This window comes from Kogia breviceps, chromosome 13, assembly GCF_026419965.1.
Source record: "Kogia breviceps isolate mKogBre1 chromosome 13, mKogBre1 haplotype 1, whole genome shotgun sequence".
Classification (NCBI taxonomy): Eukaryota; Metazoa; Chordata; class Mammalia; order Artiodactyla; family Physeteridae; genus Kogia; species Kogia breviceps.
The window spans coordinates 52,110,498-52,132,055 of NC_081322.1; the positions used below are offsets into that span (position 1 = coordinate 52,110,498).

The 21,558-nt window shown below is 34.3% G+C and overlaps 1 protein-coding gene across 1 annotated transcript in view; it reads right to left on the reverse strand.

Moving 5' to 3' along the window:
• Positions 1–324: 324 nt before the first annotated feature.
• TBC1D32 (TBC1 domain family member 32) overlaps positions 325–21,558 on the reverse strand; it is a 196,006-nt gene continuing 174,772 nt past the window's right edge. Inside the window, exons 33-34 of the mRNA XM_059083266.2 lie at positions 16,664–16,852; positions 325–5,050 (exon numbers count right to left, since the gene is read on the reverse strand). Of these exons, the coding sequence (XP_058939249.1) occupies positions 4,931–5,050; positions 16,664–16,852 (309 nt within the window). The 3' untranslated portion in view covers positions 325–4,930. The remainder of the gene's footprint in view (positions 5,051–16,663; positions 16,853–21,558) is intronic.

The window sequence follows — 21,558 nt, forward strand, 5'->3', positions numbered from 1 at the left end:
GCAGCAACGAAGACCCGACTCAGCCAAAAATAAATAAATTAATTTAAAAAATAGATTTAAAAATTCCTAACAGAATTTTAACAAATCAAATCTGACAACAGGTAAAATTGATAAAATATCATGACCAAGTAGAGTTAATCTTAGGAATGCAAGGTTGGTTTAACATTTGAAAATGTCTGTAAGTCATCATATTAACAAACCAAAAAAAAAAAAGGAAAACTCATGATTGCTTTAATATAAAGTATGTGATAAAAATTATTTTCCAATGGAAATTCTATTCCTGAAACTCCCACAAAAATAATAGAAAGGATCTTCACCAACCTGATTAAGGCATCCACGAATAACCTACAGATAACATAATTGTTAATGCTGAAACTCTTCCGTTTTGATGGATTTGTCAGTTTCTCTTTGTAGTATTTACCCTTGTTTGATAGAGTCAGCTTTATTGAGGTGAAATTTACACACAATAAAATTCATCCATTTTAAGCAATACATTTTAAAAAATATGGTCACATAGCCATCACTATAATCATGATATAGACATCCCCTCTGCCTCTATGTAGAAAAGCCTGTCTTCACATTCACCACCTGCTCCAGTCTCTAGAAACCACTAATATTCAGTCACTGTAGATTTTCCTTTTCTAGAATTTCATATAAATGGAACCCTACAAAACATTTTGTGCCTGGGTTAGTTTACTTAGTATAATGCTTTTCACATTCACCCCAAAATTTGTGTGCATCTGTGGGTGGCTATTTCTTAATGCTGAGCTGTATTCCACTTTATGGTTGAATCACATTTGTTTATCCATTTACCAGTTGAGGTTTGGGTTGTTTCCAGTTTGGAGCTATTATGAATAAAGCTGTAATTATTATTTGTATAAGTACTTGTATGGACATATATTTTATATCTTTGAGGGAAGTACCTAGAAAGGGGTATTGTTAAGTCACATAGTTTAAGTGTGTGTTTAACTTAAAAAGAAAAAAAAAAGTCAAATTTCCAAAAGGACTGTTGTATTTTTATTCCTACAAGAAATGTATGAGTCCCAGTTATTACACCTCCTAGCCAACCCTGGCATTTTATTATCCGCTGAGGTTTTAATCTGCATTTTCTAAATAACTAATGATGAGCATCTTTTGTGCCTAGCTGTCATCTGTATATCTTCTTTAGTGAAGTGCCTGTTAAAATCTTTTGCCTATTAGGTTATTTGTTCTCTTATTGAGTGATTAAAAATCTTTTTATAATGTGAAGACAGGTCTTTTACTAGATACGTGTTTTGTAAGTCTATTCTCCTAATGTGTGGCTTATCTTTTCATTTATTTGAGAGTGCTTTTAAAGAGCTTTCTTTTTTCCTTTTTAAATTTCGAAGAAGTCTACAAAAATTATCAATTTTTTCTTTTATGGTTTGTGGTTTTTGTGTAAGAAATGTTTGTCTAACCAAAGGCTTCAAAAAATTAGATAACTGTTTTATTTACAAATTAGATATCATATTAAAATAACAATGACTGTGCACCATTGTCTTTGATTTCTATTTGATTTTGCATCTCAGATTTCCACTTATCACTTCTTTTTTTTCTAGACTAATCCTGGAACATTTAAACTTTTGGGTCATTTTCAAGCTATCCAAAACAATTCCTTGAGAAAATGTTGGTAACTTCAATAACCAAAAAGACGATTCTTCCAATACTTTGGAATCTCAGCTTCTGATTTCCCTTTCCTTCAATGATCTCATCCTCCACTCTCTTAGCTATCATGGTCATCTTCTTCCAAAATCTCAATTTTAAGCATTTTACTTAACAGCTAATTCTAATCTTCTCACCTTCTTCTCCTGAGTACTCCAAATCAAAAAAATCCTTCAACATAGAACCTAAAATCAATTGATCTTATCAACTTTTCTTTGTATCCATCATATCCCTCTCTTGTCTCTGCTTTCTTTTGACCTAGCTTAACTGCCATGGTCACAATATCATAAAAATTCACTTGCATATACCATCAACTCCCTTGTGCCTCCTTTGGTTTGTCATCATTCTCTTGGCTAAACCAAACCCCTGGTTAAAACCAATTCACTACCGACTCCTTGCCTGCCGCTTCACAGTGAAATGTGGCTGGAGAAAAACATACAACTTTCTAACTCATCTCATGACCACTAAGTCACAAGTAAATTTTCCTAGTCTATTTACTCTCCCACTATCCTAAACAACTATTTCATTTACTCTCAATCTCCTAAAACCTACCAAAGTTTTTACCATCCTCATAGCTGATGACTTTGTTTTCTTAGTGAAATAGGGAACAATAACTTCCAGAAATGTCCATCCTGTGTCTGTGCCCATTTAAACTGTCTCCTCTTCTGTTACTTTGAATGAAGGGTCCATGTTCCAGGCAAAGGCCAATTCCAAAACTTATTAACTAGATACCATTCCCCTACCACTTATCATGACATTCACTCTAGCATGTCTTTTCAGCATCACCAGTTTTTCCTTCCTTACTACATCATTTCTACCCACATATAAATGTTTCCCTTTCCCATCTTTAAAAAGTCTTATGATCCCATGCCTACTCTATGCATTCTCTTTCCCTGTAACAGCAATACTCCTAGAAAGAGCAGTTCCCAAAATCTTTCCTCTCAGCATCATTTAAACCAGCTGCAAACTTTTGCCCTCACTACTCCATCAAAACTACTCTTATCAAGGTCAACAAATTCAAAGGTCAATTCTCATTTATCTTTATAACTGTATTTTCAGTTTTAAAATTATTCACCTTCCCACAAAGGCAGTGGACTCTCTGAATGGAGGTGCTGTATCTCATTTATCCTACCCTGAATATTAAAAATATTTCATTATATGTGTAATACTCACAATATGTCTGTATAATGAATGACCAAAGAAATTTCCTTAACATCTTGGAACTGGAAAATCAAACTAGAGCACACCATAATTTAATAATCATAAATTTAGGTAGAATCCTGTTAGCAAGTTTAGATGAATTTCTGAGACTTACTTTACTTTCACAGATTCTTTAGATGCCTAAACATGCAGAGGCAAAACTACAAAGATGAAATTTTGAAAACAGATATTTGAAGATGTAAAGTTTTCACAAATTTGTTTACATTGTATTATAAAATATAACTATAATAAATCCTGTAAAATGTATAAAGTCCTCCTTCACAAATTAGAAATAGGTCCTAAGAACTTACACTTTAAATAATTAAAAATAAAACGGAGAAGACAGGACTATATTTATTTCTACTCTGAAGTGTATTCTTAAAATAAAAATAGGTACAAAAATAATTCACAATGGTAGCTACAAGAACTACCATATTTTATAATGTTATTTCACCAAATTGCTAAGTCACTGTTCATAACATATTTATCAAATGAAAATGAAAGCCTTCTGGCTCCAGCTGAAGTCACTTTTCCACAATGTAATTATTATCCAGATTTTGCATCAGTTTTCAATCAAGATCAGCAATGAATATTATAAAATTAAGTTATAGTTCCTCCTCCATTTGTATTTCCAATTACCATGTAAGACCTTTTAAAAAGAAATAAAGCTGTAAGTTTCTCAGGACCAATAACAACATCTCAGGAACAGAATGGGAAAAAACAGAAACATGTATTACAGGTTCTGTACAACAGTTTTTCAAAATTAAGTTTGAAAGTAGACAAAACTTGGTGTTTTGAGTAACCTGGGGCTTTCTTACTTAACTCATATCAGCCAGAGCTAAAGTGAGCAATATGTCAAATTAACTTGCTCAATTTTCTTTTCTTAACTTTTTCAATGCCCTTTAGGAACACCATTACTGAGAAGTTATTGTTGGCATTTACAGAACAAAAACTGATTTTGGAAGGCTGACACTACAATCACCTAAATATCACAAAACTGAAAATTGTATGGTACCAGTTATTTCATCATCCTAAAAGGAAAAATAGAGTCTGTAGATAAGCCATTTTTGGTTCGGGAAAAAAAAGGCTCCAGAATGCTTTTAATGGTTGATTTATATTTAAATATAAGCAATGAATACAAAATGACCTCTACCTATAATTTTAAAAAACTTGTTGAAATTGCTGACTGAAAAATTAATATTTTCATGCCTTATCTTTCATATATTAAATGTGACAGTTACAAGAAAATAGAGCCTAGCATATTAATATCACTGGAGCAGAGCCTTCTATTTAAATAAAACACTGTGTTGGTCATTTAAAATAACTTACAAATCTATTCTCTTTAATGTTTTCAAGTTCAGTACAAATCAAATCTATCACTGAGTAAACTGCATAACAAACGATAGTCAAATGCATATCAGTATGAAATAACCAATCTATCTTTTAAATGAACCATGTACAGACTACATTTCATGTGAAATATTATAAACTGATATAGGTATCAAAAGCAATTCCTAGAAAAACAATTATGTCTGACGACGACAATTTTCCTACCCCTTGCCATGATAAATATCATTTGCTCCTCCATATGTAAAATAAGCAGTTATGGTTTTGCCTATTTTCCTTTATATGTAAAGACATAAAAATGAAGAAAACAATTGTCTTCCTTGTCTCTATGGAATCTCTCTGGCTGGTCAATTATTTACAATACTGCTGCTACTTTCCAAACTCATTGGAAAAAATATTTTAATCATCCTGGGAAGAAGGAAATGTAGGTTAAGACTAACTCTTAAACATAAAGAACTATAAATAAGCTAGATTTGATTCTAAAACAACCTTACACAACAACAAACTTAGAAAAATGAATTCACTTCAATTGAGCCAATACCTACTTGAATATATTATTATATTCAAAAACTCTCAGTACTGATTTACAATACTGTGTATTCACAAAGCATATGTTGTTATAGACACAGACAGAAAACAGTCAAGTCCCTCTGTCTCCTTTAAAAATAAATAAAACATAAAATTAAATTGCGTGTTCCATGATCTATGTGCTTTGCACTCTAATGTTCCACATGTCTCTCAGCAGCACTGGCCGGTAGTTTTGTTCCAAAATTTCCATGTATTCAAAGTAATCACTCACTCGAAACCCATGCAGTGCTTCTTCCTGTCAAAAAATAGAAAGAGACGTTCATTTGCTTGGGTAAAGACACACAATTCTAAGTTAATGAGTTTTAAACAGTTAATGTATCATTTATTTTCAGCTATAGATGGGGGTTTTATGTTTCTAATAAATGTGTAACTGCTTTTTTATTTAGTAGGCTATATGTATATGATAGCGAAAAACCATGTCCCTATGAAACAAGGTTGCCTGTTTTCAAAACCAAAAATGCTTTACAGCTAACAAAAAAACAAGATAATGAAATGTTCCTAATATTTAAGATATAAGTTTCAATTTTAGAATGATTGTTCACATTTGTAATTAGTAAAGACTCTAAAGCTTATCAAATGATACTTACAATATTGTAAGAAATATCAGTTCTACAGCTACTGTTCATAAAATCTCCAACAGTCTGCAATTCATAATGCTGGTACTATGCATGTCTATACTAATTTGGAATTTAATGGCTAGTGTCCCAAATGAGGTACTCAAGAATGAAAAATAGTACGAGAATCCATTTAGAATCTTAGACACTCTCAGGAAATTTTATGACTATTTCTTTTAGTATCTCCAAATACTGGCTATGCAATGCCTACCCTTCAAGGTAACAACAACAAAAAAATCTGCGAAAGAAACATGATCCCTTAAAAAATAAAAGAAAAAAGAAACATGATCCTTGATTCAATGTAATGTATTATGTTACAAGTTTTGGAGGTTATAAAAAAATTGGGGGCAATTCATGCCTTTCTGGAGAAAATAGCTTAAAGGCAAAAGCTACTAACAATAAACAACAATTCAAAAGAATAAAATAAAAGATATTATCATATACCAAATACTGTGTTAGAGACAGTCTGTAGATGAGAGACATCAATGTAGGGTAGTTAGGAAAACATCACAAATTCTCAGTAAGAATGGATGTTTTTAAAGGTCTCAGACGTCACTAGTCACTACTAGATTAGTAATAGTTCACAGCTTGCACATAACTTGGGAGAAGAGTACACTTACTTGCCACATACCACCTAAAATCTGGGTAATTTGGGGGAAAAGCTAATTGGTACTTTAAAAAAAAGTATTATTATTGATCTACAAGGCTGATATTATAACTAAGAAAACTAAATGATGTTAAGTTATATGCATAAGATTACACCTTTAAGACTAGAGCTAATACCCTTGAACATAAAAATTAGAACTTTACTCTTAATTTTAAAATACTTGTGACGTTATCCATTTCTTCATTCATTAACCTTATTCATTCCCTTATTGTATGTAAAGTTCTTGGTTATACAGTGAAGACACAAAGATGAATGAGACGGGTCTCTGTCCTAAAACATTAACAACTGAGGTATATATCATATCTCCAGTTTTATGTATAAGCAACTGAAGCAAAAGGAAGATGTTCATCTTATGAATAGCAGAAGTACTATGTAAATTTCTCTCTATCAAACATATTTCACTTTGTTCTTTGGGCAAAAACCAGGATTGAAGTAAGACCAATCTTACTGTTCAAGAATTCACTTTAAATGGTTATAGTTGTAGTCACGGAACTATTTATGAAGTTATCCATTCTCTTCATTCAAATTATGTGTGATTTGACATTAATCACCCTTTCACTAAAACTATACCTAACTTGGAAAAGAATTATAGTAATGTGTTATTCTAACCAGAAGAAAAAAACCTAATGCCAGAAAAATTGTCTTGGTATGTATTCATGATTTTTAAAAGAATGCTTATTGTTCATTAAACGTGAATTAGAATAGGAGATGACAGCATTTGAACAATAACTCTAATAATTCTTTCTGGGCAAAAATAAGCAAAACCTATTTTAACATCTTTTAATTATTGCTCCACTTTAATTTAAAAATAAAAACTACCTATGGAGAACCATAGTTATTACTTGGTTTAAAAATACTTTTCTCCTTAAAACATGTTTTTTGAATTATGGCTTCCATTATGGACATTAATTTTAAAATAAAGAGAAAATACTCTGATAACTATACTGAAGAGACACCCATAAAATGGCAAGTAAAGTTGAAGTCTCATTTCATAAGAGAAAGATAAGGCTATTAAGGTCTTATTTCATAATGAATACTCATTTTAAAAGGAATGTTTTTAAATTATACAGATTTAAAATTCACAGGCAATTTTAACTCTGAATAAAATTTTAGAATCTCTGAATTCCACTTTGTCTTCAAAGTGAAATATGTTTCATTTTATCCAAAATGTTCTTATAGCCTTTTCAGTGAATTACTTTTCTTTGTAATTATGACCATTTTGACTGCCAGCTTAACATACAAGTTATAAAGGACCATTTCCTCAGAATACTGCTTTATTATCATTTCATCTATAGACATAAGTATATTGGACTCTATATAAAAATATGGATTCCCTTATTCGTTTTTAACATCTTTATTGGAGTGTAACTGTTTTATAATGGTTTGTTAGTTTCTGCTTTACAACAAAGTGAATCAGTTATACATATACATATGTTCCCATATCTCTTCCCTCTTGCATCACCCTCCCTCCCACCCTCCCTATCCCACCCCTCTAGTTGGTCACAAACCACCAAGTTGATCTCCCTGTTCTATGCGGCTGCTCCCCACTAGCTATCTATTTTATGTTTGGTAGTGTATATATGTCCATGCCACTCTCTCACTTTGTCACAGCTTACCCTCCCCCCTCCCCAAATCCTCAAGTCCATGCTCTAGTAGGTCTGTGTTTTACTCCCATCCTACTACTAATCTCTTCATGACATTTATTTTTTCTTAGATTCCATATATATGTGTTAGCATACGGTATTTGTTTTTCTCCTTCTGACTTACTTCACTCTGTATGACAGACTCCAGGTCTATCCACCTCATTATAAATAACTCAGTTTCATTTCTTTTTATGGCTGAGTAATATTCCATTGTATATATGTGCCACATCTTCTTTATCCATTCATCTGTTGATGGACACTTAGGTTGCTTCCATGTCCTGGCTATTGTAAATAGAGCTGCAATGAACATTTTGGTACATGACTCTTTTTGAATTATGGTTTTCTCAGGGTATATGCCCAGTAGTGGGATTGCTGGGTCATATGGTAGTTCTATTTGTAGTTTTTTAAGGAACCTCCATACTGTTCTCCATAGTGGCTGTATCAATTTACATTCCCACCAGCAGTGCAAGAGTGTTCCCTTTTCTCCACACCCCCTCCAGCATTTATTGTTTCTAGATTTTTTGATGATGGCCATTCTGACTCATGTGAGATGATATCTCATTGTAGTTTTGATTTGCATTTCTCTAATGATTAATGATGTTGAGCATTCTTTCATGTGTTTGTTGGCAATCTGTATATCTTCTTTGGAGAAATGTCTATTTAGGTCTTCTGCCCATTTTTGGATTGGGTTGTTTTTTTGTTATTGAGCTGCATGAGTTGCTCATAAATTTTGGAGATTAATCCTTTGTCAGTTGCTTCACTTGCAAATATTTTTTCCCATTCTGAGGGTTGTCTTTTGGTCTTGTTTATGGTATCCTTTGCTGTGCAAAAGCTTTTAAGTTTCATTAGGTCCCATTTGTTTATTTTTATTTCCATTTCTCTAGGAGGTGGGTCAAAAAGGATCTTGCTGTGATTTATGTCATAAGAGTGCTCTGCCTATGTTTTCCTCTACGAGTTTGATAGTGTCTGGCCTTACATTGAGGTCTTTAACCCATTTTTGAGTTTATTTTTGTGTATGGTGCTAGGGAGTGTTCTAATTTCATACTTTTACATGTACCTGTCCAGTTTTCCCAGCATGACTTATTGAAGAGGCTGTCTTTTCTCCACTGTATATTCTTGCCTCCTTTAACAAAGATAACGACCCAGCAATCCCACTACTGGGCATATACCCTGAGAAAACCATAATTTAAAAACAATCACGTACCAAAATGTTCATTGCAGCTCTATTTACAATAGCCAGGATATGGAAGCAACCTAAGTGTCCATCAACAGATGAATGGATAAAGAAGATGTGGGACATATATACAATGGAATATTACTCAGCCATAAAAGGAAATGAAATTGAGTTATTTGTAGCGAGGTGGATGGACCTAGAGTCTGTCATACAGAGTGAAGTAAGTCAAAAGGAGAAAAACAAATACTGTACGCTAACACATATATATGGAATCTAAGAAAAAAAAATGTCATGAAGAGCCTAGGGGTAGGACAGGAATAAAACACAGACCTACTAGAGCAGAGAGAGTGGCACGGACATATATACACTACCAAACGTAGGGTGGATAGCTAGTGGGAAGCAGCCGCATGGCACAGGGAGATCAGCTCGGTGGTTTGTGACCACCTAGAGGGGTGGGATAGGGAGGGTGGGAGGGAGGGAGACACAAGAGGGAAGAGATATGGGAACATACGTATATGTATAACTGATTCACTTTGTTGTAAAGCAGAAACTAACACACCATTGTAAAGCAATTATACTGCAATAAAGATGTTAAAAAAATGATACACTAGAAAGAGCACAGGATTTGGATTCAGACCCAAAAAGGGTTAAAACTCACCTGTATTAGTTACTACATGTATGAACCTGGGAAAGTTTACAGATTCTCTAAGCCTCAATTTTACAAACGCTGAATAACAACATAAATTGTGTTGTCTGAACTCTTTACCATGAATTATAAAGCCTTATGTGATCTGACTCCTGTCTCATCTCTGACCATTCTTACTCCCTCACCTTGTTTTGGCCACAATGATCATCTTGACACTTTCTAAGTGGGCCAAGCTCATTCCAGCCTCAGAGCCTTTGCACTTGTCTTTCTTCTCATTTAGAAGGATTTTGTACAGAAATCTTTGCATTGCTTTTTTTCCTTTGCTTCATTTAGGTCTCTGATTAGCCTCACTAGGCTAATTAGCCTCAGAGTAGCCTTCACTGGGCTCTTTAGCTAAACAGCACCTATGAATCTCACTCTCTGACTCCCTTACTGTGTTTGATTTCTTTATAATAAGAGCTATCAATACCTGAAATATTATATATTTATTCACATATTATTTAACTACTGGTAGAATGTTAAGGTCAATTTGGCAAGGCCATGGCCTATTCTTGTGACTACAACGATGCCTAGAACACAGATGCTGGACAATATGGTCAATGAGTGAATGAGCAGTACCTGTTAACCCCTTTGCCCAGTGCCTGGCATTCAATAAGCACTCACGGTATTAACAGTGATCATAATAACATTTTTATTAACCTTTCTCTGAAATGATTGAGCTAGATTTTCTTGACTGAACTGCCAATTGTAATGTTAAGGGTGGACAGGCCCATTAAAGATTATTGACTCGGGCTTCCCTGGTGGCTCAGTGGTTGAGAATCCGCCTGCCGATGCAGGGGACACGGGTTCGTGCCCCGGTCCGGGAAGATCCCACATGCCGCCGAGCGGCTGGGTCCGTGAGCCATGGCCTCTGAGCCTGCGCGTCCGAAGCCTGTGCTCCGCAACAGGAGAGGCCACAACAGTGAGAGGCCCCAAAAAGATTATTGACTCTAGTCTCTGCTCTTCAACCCCTTACCAAAAATGTAAGAGAACAATTCACTTAAAATATTAAGCTATTACTGTCCTTTCCTGCAACTTCTCAAGAATACACCTATTATAGAAATCAAGCTATACCTATAATTTCAATCACTATTTTTATCAAAGTTTTCAAAAATAGTTTCCAGCAGAAATGTTTTTAGATCTACTGCAAGCTCTGTAAATTTGGGATTTGAATTGAAGATAAGGAGTTTCAGGGTGGTAAACAGATACAAAGCATGAAAAGATGAAGTGTGCTACCATGACATGCCTTAGTTTTAAGATTTTAGGACCAAGTTTAGGTAATTTCTGATATACCGTTTCTCTAATATTTAATTATTAATGCATTCAAAAGGTGATTTTAAAAAAAGATAATAGCTCTTTATAGCATATGGAGGAAAAAATGTAAGATACGTCACTTTGGGTTAAACTGGAACAAAGAGTCAACTCATTAATAATCACCAGGAGGCATATAAAATAAGTTTGCCACAAAAGGTATAGAACTTACTATCCACTAAGGTAACTTAACAAAGGATACGTATTAATGTCATCTCTCACATAGGAAGCACCAAATTATAGTTAGAGTTACATGAGAGAAGGGGTTTTGTGAACTTAGTTCTGCTCTTTACCCTTGCTAGAGATGACCTCTTTATGTTATGTCTGAACTATCATATAAAAAGGTACCTTCCTGGGCTTCCCTGGTGGCGCAGTGGTTGAGAGTCCGCCTGCCGATGCAGGGGGCGCGGGTTCGCGCCCCGGTCCGGGAGGATCCCACATTCCCACATGCCGCGGAGCGGCTGGGCCCGTGAGCCGTGGCCGCTGAGCCTGCGCGTCCGGAGCCTGTGCTCCGCAACGGAGGGGGCCACAGCAGTGAGAGGCCCGCGTACTGCAAAAAAAAAAAAAAAAAAAAAAAAAAAAAAAAAAAAGAACACAAAAGGTACCTTCCTTCCTGGTCAAAGCGGTAGAAACACAACCAACCTGTAAGTCACGCTTCTTCTAGTATATTCTTCCTAGAGTGTCTGGTATAATGAGAAATTCCTGGACCCAATATTTCCCAAACTTCTGAATCCCTCATGTTCAAGCTCCAAAGGTAACATTTTCACATATTCTAAAGGTTGCAAGCTACTTGAGATTTTATACTAAAATCTGACAATGTAGGCCTCTGTCATGAAAACCCTGTCTTAGTAGGTCTGGGAGGAATCTAGGTATATCAGTTTTAATAAGGACCCTACTGATTTTTAAGATCAGGAAAGTTTAGACAGAAAGTGTAGTTCTGGAGAGAACATGATGTTCTTAAATATTTAGGATAAAGTATGCATTCGTAAAGACTTTAACTCAGCTGAGGGGTAGGTACATGGCATATGTGACGACTACAGAGATGATTCAATTTTGGCTGGGTAAATGAGGGAATAGGCCTTGATCAGATACAACATAAGAGAATGTTCCTGACATAGATCTGCAGTATATGCCTGCTATTACTACATGATATGATATAATACCAAGATGTCTCAGGAGCTGGAGAAGAAAATGGGAGCAAAAGTATATAGTCTAGCAATGGATCCAGGAGAAAATCCTGTTTCCTTTGCTGTGCTGTTTGCACATTTTTTCTTAAAAAAATAAAAATACAAGAGAAGGATGAACAGGGATGTAGAAACTCAAATAACTGCGACTTTTTTTCAAAGCACTTGCAATGTGTCAGATAACGTTCTAGAAGTATTTTACAGATATCATCTCATTTAGTTCCTCAACAACTCTATGTGATAGGTATTATTTCATGCCCAATTAAACAGATGAGAAAACTGAGGCATGGAGAGGTAAGCAAGATACCCAAGCTTACACAGAGTGGCAGAATTTAACTTGAGGTGGACTCAAGTGATATAAGGTCAATGCAGAAAACATAACTGAAAACCACAGTTGAATAATTCTGAGCATGTTGTGTCTGATCCTTTGGATGGTGAATTATTTTTAATACTATAAACACTTTTGTCTTTTGAGAGCTTAGTATACAATTATTATTATTATTATTATTTTTTCAGTCTGATCTCCATTTCTTACCCTGTCAACATGCTCAGGTAACCACAGCTGCAATAGTAACAACAACAAAAAAACCCTCTTGACAATTTACTGATGGGTTGAAATTAATGTGATTTTTACATAATTATAAATTGATTTTGCCATAATATGCAGGATTTAGTTGAAGCATTTTAATTAAGTATTTTGAGTCTTCACAGCCTGATTTTCACTGGAAGGCAATCTTCTCCTAGCCTGGCATTTCAGTGACGTTTGTCCCCAGGTTGAATTCATAAACTAAAACCTAGATCACTGTCAGCCTGTTACCATGCAGAGGAATGCAGTACAGCCAGTCTGCTAAAACAGTGGGTCTTCTGAAGTACTATCAAAGTAATTCTCCCTACACTTGTTGCTTGTGTGTGGGGGGGTGCATGACAGAGAGGGAGAGAGATCGATCCATCGATTAAAAACAAACCAACCCAACTTTAGACTTTCAAGTCTGAGATATTTGAGAACATTTATTTTGTCGGATGATGTTTTTCTTTCTGGATGTTTGATGCCTACAGATTTTCTGAACCATCATCTGTCACAGAAAAACATTAGGTCCAAGGACTAAGCTCTTCAGCACAACTTTAGAAGTTGCCTTTTGGGTCAGCACTAATCTATCAGTCACCACAGTGTGGGAATAATGCACTTAGCTGCTCCATTATCCAACCCACATTCTTGTTGTGTCTAAAAAGATATTGTGAAAAACTCAGACACCACCTTGCTGATAAACTTATACCCATGGCATTCATCTAATCTTTTAGTGGTGGTTTAATCAAATGAGCAAACATAAACAAGTTTTATTGCTTGTTTTTGTTTTTTTTTCAGTAAACCTGGGTTAAGAAATTTCAAGTCATCTTTTTTTTTTTTTTTTTTTTTTTTTTTTGAGGTACGCGGGCCTCTCACTGTTGTGGCCTCTCCCTTTGCGGAGCACACGCTCCGGATGTGCAGGCTCCACGGCATGTGGGATCCTCCCGGACTGGGGCACGAACCCGCATCCCCTGCATTGGCAGGCGGACTCTCAACCACTGCGCCACCAGGGAAGCCCATCAAGTCATCTTTTTAATATACTGATCATGAAGAATTGTTCAGTGGCCTACCAGAAATGCAAACACTGAGTCTAGATTCAATTACCTGATTTAAAATCTTGAGCCTAAATCAAAATGAATACAGAACGGGTTGGTATTTTGTCTATACTACATGCTTCAGACAGATTTTTATTCCTAAAGTAATATTTCCAACATGCCCCATCTGTCAGTACATGAAACTTAAAACTGGGAAAAGAATTGCATATTTTCAATCTTCTGGAATCACCTCATTATCTCAAGTTTCTTGGGATAATTGATAATACTGTAACTGAAAACATGATTGTGGTTTTTCAGTATTTTGGAAACTAATTCAGTTGGGCCTGATTATTTGAACTTATTTACCACAGTCAGATGCTTGTTCTATCCATTTTTATATCATGATTAATATCCTCCTTTTAAAAAGTAGTTTTATTACAAAAGCAGCATGGTCCCATTCTTCAAAAATTCAAAGAAAAAAGCCCACATAAATATACACAATAAAAAGTACAAGTCCCCTGTTTTACTCTGCCTCCTCTTTCCTCTCAGAAGCAGTCATTATTAAATATGTAGAGTCAGGGTACAACATGTAATCTACATAAGAATATTATTATGGCTGTGGTATGTAGTTATATGGAGAATTATTGATTTTTTTTCCTTTTGAACAAGTCTGAGATTTTGGATCAGGTATAAAACATACTTTCCAAGGTTTAATCTCCCTACCTGTAGTTTAATGAGGACTTTTAAAATCACATATCTTTCTGACTGGGAGGATCTTTTGAGGGGAGGAAGAATAAAAATCACTTCCTTAATCAAAATTTCATGATTGGGTAATATGTGAATAAGTGAAAAACAGTATACATATGTTTACATACTTTGCAAAGAAGAGATTATAACAGGGCTTAATGGAGTACTTAAAGGGGTATGTAAATGCATATTTTAAAATTAACTACATTAGAATTTATCTCAAGAAAAATACCCACCAAAAGAAATCAGTGACAGTGAGATCTACCTGCTGAAAATAAAACAAAAAATAAAGTGAAGTCGTGGTATTAGAAAGGCATTTTTCCTAATAGCTCAGATGAACGCAAATAGCAGGAGTAAGAAGTAAGGTTAGTTCCAGGACAGGTGCTAAAATTAATTCTTTGCCAACATGTTCTTAGTTTGGATTTAAACCAATTCAATTAATATTTTAGTAATTTAAATAGGACTTAGGTAGTAAAGATAATCTCTTGACCCTCACTTTAAAATTCTTTAAATTTAAGTTTTAAATTGACAGTATTATGCTCAGAACACAACAGTTTGGAAATATTTAAAGAGGTCACCATTTGTAAACCCTATTATAATTTTTCCTGGCAGTAATCAAGAAAGGGGTGAAACTGCAGTGATCACCAACATCAATCAGATTTAAGGGTGATGAAATATAAGGATATCCTTCTGGTAGAAAGGAAGATGTTAGTAATGTTTGTTATTCAATGTGAATAAAAACTAAGTTCATTCATCTTCCCCTTTATATTTATTTACATTCTTTGTTTACTCTATCAACAAGTATTTATTGAGCACCTGCTCTGTGCCAGGTGCTGTTCAAGGCACTGAAAAATACATTAGTAAACGAGATAGACAAAATCACAATCCTTGTGGAGCTTACACATTATACTGGGGAAGATTGACAAAAACATGTCTAAAATAATTTCAGCCCGTGACAAACATTATAAAAGAAACTAACGTAGGATAAGAGGTTAGAGAATTATAGGTTAGGAGATATAAAAATATAAGAGTTTGGGGAAATTTCAGACTCTGAAATCTCTATAACTGACCACTGCAACTAATGAAAATGTCCCTTACTGAAAATGAACCCACATTTTGTCCTCAACATAACTCTCATTTACTTAACCATCCCTGTTCTCCAAATTACCTCTTACAGACCATTTTTTTTCTTTTTCTATCTAAGTTTTCCTTCTACATGTATGACCATTGTCTTGTTATATTTTATTTCATTAAAAATGTTTCTAAGATCATAATTCTATTGATATATGTAGGAAGTTTGAGACCTTCTGAATTCAGTATTTATGAAGTAAAAATGCTTGATAGTTTTGCAATCTTAAATGATCAATAACATGTACTTACAAAAAATCATCATTAAATGAAAAATAACTGATAAGTATCTAATGGTAAAGAATAAAGATAAAATTAATTCACGTAGAAATTATCTGTCCACCTAGAAAAAAACCTAATGTTGGTTTTGGTGTATGTATGCATATGCGTGCATATGTGTGTCTGAGGGTAGCAGGGGGAGGGAAACATATTTTAAATTCAAGGAAAGATTTTAACTTAAAACAAAGAGTTGGATTTCCAGCAAGAATCACACATAGGGATATATTTATATATCTTGTATTTTCTAAAGTCCAGAGCTTCAAAAGTCCCATTATTGTGAGAAATAAAGCAGCTATATCTTGCTTTAAAATATTAACTTATATATAGTAGTGACTTTTTAAAAAGAGTGTTATGATAGAATCTTTCATGGAAACCTTTTATAAAATTATTTGATAGTTTAGAAAAATATGAAGGTATAGGAAATTACATTAAATGTTTTAAAAAAGTATCAAAGCTCTGTACTAACACACAGTAACTTGAACATTTATTGACTAAGTAAGATATAGTATCAAAAAAAAAAAAAAAAAAAAGCCCTTTTGGCACAGCATACTGGCTGAAAGCAAAATTTTATAGCCAGGCAGCTTAACTTCATATCCCAGGCCCATCACTCTCTAGCACCACTCACCAGCTGTAAAATCTTGAGTAATTTACTTAACTCAGTGCCTCAGTTTCCTCATCTCTAAAATAAATACCTACCTCTCAAGGTTGTTTTTAGGATTTCATGAGTGTCTAGAAAAATATCTGGCATTAGACACCCCATCAAAGTTGACCATTAACTTTCAGCCAAAATTTTTCCTCTAGAAGTAAAGTTACTTACTTTTAGGAAAACCTGCAAATCTTGAGTCTGAGTGTGCTGTAGAATGTCTTGTTGTAGATGTTTGAATATAGCTATACAGATATACACTTGATAATCAGGACCAAGGAAAACACAAGTAGCAATATAATGGCAGATTTCTATCCAATCTAAATAATTCCAAAAACACTGAGTTATCCATTGCAGGCAAATCTAGGAAAAAAAAAGAATTTAGTTCATTAGAAAGCTTATAAAGCCACATTTGACTTTTAAAAAACAGTACCCAATAACTCACACAAAACCAATGAAGAGCTTAGCATTTAATCAAAATAGAAAGACATTTTGCATACAAGAAGCCTAATAAGGATGCTTCACCTATTTGCCTAATGTGTGAGAACAGTTTCATGGCCTTGGGATTCAGGACTTAGGGGTAACTGATGGTGTTCACACTGTTCATATGCTATTGCTAAATGCCTTCTTTAGTCATATTTTCCTCCTCTTACCATAACACCAGTCTGCTCTCTACAGATAACAAATGCTGAGACTATTTTAATTCAGAGATGGGAGCTTTCTCTATCCTACCTATAATCACAGATGTATAATTATGCAGATGAGGATTGCTAAATATGCAAATGAACTCTTGCTGAATCAGAAAACAAGTTAAACCAACTAGAATTATATAACATAAAAACTGAGAACTAATGAATAGAATTCAAAAATGAGACTTTTTACAAAAATCATTTACTTTACTTTCTGAATAATATTTTTCAGATTATAAAAGCAATACATATCCATCACAAAAACAAACAGAAAACTTAAAAAAATAGTGATTAACATTGTTAATATTTTGTGGGTGGAATTGTGTCTCCCCCCAAAATATGTCAAAATCCTAAACCCCAGGACCTATGAATGTGACATTATTTGAAAATATCATCTTTACAGAGGCAATCAAGTTAAAATGAGGTCATTAGGGTGAACCCTATTCCAATATGACTGGTATCAAGGAAACTGAACAATCTGAACACACACAGAAGGCAGATGTTGAAAGGACACACATGGAGAATGTCACGTGAAGACAGAAGATTGGAATGATGCATCTATAAGCCAAGAAATATCTAAGGCTACCAGAAGCTAGGAGAGAGCCATCAAACAGTTCTTTCCCCAGTGCCTTCAAAGGGAACAGAGCCTTGCCAACACTTTTATCCCCCCAAACTGTGAGATGATAAATTTCTGTTGTTTTAAGTTACTTTGTAGTACTTTGAATACTACAGTCCTGGGAAATTAAGACAATTACTTTCCAATATTTTAATTTTTATTTATGATTTACAATTTACCACCGAGGAAAAATTTCTTTAATTGAACCTCTCTTCCCTATAGTTTTGTTCTTTAGAGATGGGAAGGAATGGGAACAGATATGGAGGCTTATCTCAATTTGTCATAGATAAAGGAGACATACACAAATTTTCCTTTTTTGTTCTATTGTTTTGACCTTTAAAAGGTATATTATTGAACAGTTTCTAAAATTTGCTTTTATTTCCCTGATTCAGTTTGGAGGGATGCTGCTTCTGCTTTTAACTGCCTTTATCAAGGTGTATTAGTTTGCTGAGGTTGTCGTAACAAGGTAACCGACTGGGTGACTTAACAGAAATTTATCTTCTCTAGATTTTGGAGAAGCCCATGGTTAAGGTACTGGCAAGGTCATTTTCTTCTGAGGCCTCTCTCCTTGGCTTGTAAATGGCCGTCTTCTCCCGACGTTTTCACATGGTCTTTCTCTGTACGTGTCTGGTGTCCAAATTTCTTATAAGTACACTGATAATATTGGATTCAGACCCACCCTAATGACCTCATTTTAACTTAATTACCCCTTTAAAGACTGTCTCCAAATACAGTCTCATTCTGAGGTACTGAGGGTTAGGACTTCAACATAGGAATTTTGCAGGAGCGGGGGGCGCGGGGAAGGAGGGCACAAATCAGCCCATACCAGATGGTATCATAAAATTTTTGTCTTCCATACATCATTACTCATGTCAACCATTAACCTTTTAATTTCAGGCTATTATAGGCATATCTTTTCATCTCATTTTCTGGTCATATTTCTTATTATTGATAATGCCAACTATACATGACCAAATATTTTCTTTTTTTTTTTTTAAACTGTAATTCTGTTCTCAGGTATTGGTTTTTCCTTTACAAATATTATGCTCCCTTCTACTATGTTTCAAAATCTTTTCATAGAGCCCATGGGTTAACTCAATATTGAATTAAAATATATCTGTGAACATCTAATATTTGTCAACAGGAAGGATATATTTAATTTCCTTTGGTCCCAACTTTACTTTTCACTTGGCAGCAACAGGATTCTTCTCCCAGATCTTGACCTGGAGGGAAGGTTGGCATGCAAAGTTCATCACCAACTTCCACTGCCTCATCAAGTATCCACACAGTATGGCTCAGCTGCCCTGGGGAGGAAATATCATATCTCTTGCTCCTACTTGACTAGATGGCTTGAAAGAGTCAGTGGTTCTTTGACTAGAAGCAAAACGTTTTTAAATCCCTAATGCACTGCTGCGAGGCTTCTGTCTGTTCTTTGCTACAGATGTTAATACCAATCAACTTAGGGCCATGCTTTGTCAATAAAAATGAGAGACTCTGGATGAATGAAGAAGGAGAAACAACTGAAGAGTGAAAATCAATACAAATGATCCAGGTAGCCAGAGAAAACAGTTCCCATTCAGGTGTCAGCTTCATAGGTGACTAGCAAGTCGACAGTAATGAAGGGGTAACAGTTTCTATCTTCTTTCTAGTTGGCCTGGCTATTCTACAGGTTGAATGGTGTGGAACTGTTGATCGTCAACTCATTTTGACCTTTAAGCCTAGCAATTTTATATGATTTAAACAAAGATATCTGAAGTCAAAATACTTATTTATCCATAAAGCTTTACCCATATTGGTTAAAAAAAGTTGCACCCAAATCTGCAATTACTTATTATACATAGTTCCTAATGCAGTGACAATTTTCTGGCATTTACACAGCATTCAAGCACTGTTTTCTATACAATGTCTACTTTTTTCCATTAAATGGAGAATAATACCAGCCTTTTCTACACATGGGAAATTTAGGAAAGGGAAAAAGAGAAATTATAATTGAAAGCACTTTGAAAATATATCAAGTGCTATGTAAATGTTATTCTATAACAAAGGTACAAATGTTTATTATTTAACAAACATTTATGTACCTAATCTACAAGTGTTGTAATTCTTCTGGGAACAAAAGACATTTAGTTCCTGCTCTCATAGGACTTATATTTAAAGAGGAGACATACACTTTTTAAATATATGACCTTCTTCACTTGGTAGGAACTGTATCTGCTACTGCTATTATATGTGTAAGATACTCCAGAATTATTAAATTGTAATAGAATTCTAAAACACTATTTCCCTGGAAGAATGCTGAACCATGAGTTAGTTTTTAATTCTTTTTTTTTTTTAGTTTTTAATTCTTAAGGAAGTAACTTCTCTATATTTATAAAATGAAATAGTCCATGAATCAGCTGACAGTCTAGGACTCCAACAGGACAAAAGAAATAGTATGTGTCCAAATGGACATGATGAACTCTTTTCTTTAACATTTTTATTATGGAATTATTCCAAATATACATAAAAGGAAAAAAACAGTACATGAACCAGACCCATCAAAGCTTCTAAATTCTGACTGGTTGATATGTCTGAAGTCCATTTTCCTGTATAGGTTCCCCCTCTTTAAAAATTTTAAGATAAAACACATCGTAAGTTGCTATATGTTACATCTGTGTTTGCTTTAAAACAAACTGAATCAATTTTTCATTTCATTTACCACACACGAGAAAAACAACAATCCAGAATAATAATACCAACATAACCACAAGCAATATGATTACTTAAAACGGTAGTATTTTTGCTGTTTCATTTGTCATTTAGACAACGTATTACTTGGCATGTACAGTCAAATTACTGTGTTTTAAAGTGCCTTTTAGGGTGTGGAGAAAAAGAAACCCTCCTATACTATTGGTGGGAATGTAAACTGGTGCAGACACTATGGAGAACAGTATGGAGGTTCCGTAAAAACTAAAAATAGAGCTACCATATGATCCAGCAATCCTACTCCTGGGCATATATCTGGAGAAAACTCTAATTTGAAAACATACATGCACCCCGATGTTCACTGCAGCACTATTTACAATAGCCAAGACATGAAAGCAACCTAAGTGTCCACTGACAGACGAATGGATAACGAAGATATGGCACATATACACGATAGAATATTACTCAGCCATAAAAAGAATGAAATAATGCCATTTGCAGCAACATGGATGGACCTAGAGGTTATCACACTAAGTGAAGTAAGTCAGACAAAGATAACTATCATATAGTATTACTTATATGTGGAATCTAAAAAAAATGATATAAATGAACTTATATACAAAACAGAGACTCACAGACATAGAAAACAAACTTATGGTTACCAGAGGGGATAACAGCAGGTGCGGGAGATAAATTAGGAGTTTGGGATTAACATATACACACTACTATATAAAAAATAGGTAAACGACAAGGACCTACTATAGAGCACAGGGAACTATATTCAATGTCTTGTAATAACCTACAATGGAAAAGATTCTGAAAATAACATATATATATATATATATATACATACACATATATATGTATGTATAACTGAATCACTTACACAACATTGTAAATTAACTATAATTTTAAAATTGTTAAAAAAATAAAGTGCCTCTTATAAGCTTACACTATCAAGTGGGTACTGTTAGGTTCATTTAATTATATGTATTTATATTATTATATGAACTATTTAAATGACTCCAAAGTAAAAAGTCAAAGTAAGGTATATTTCCTGACTCTTCAGCTTATTCTTT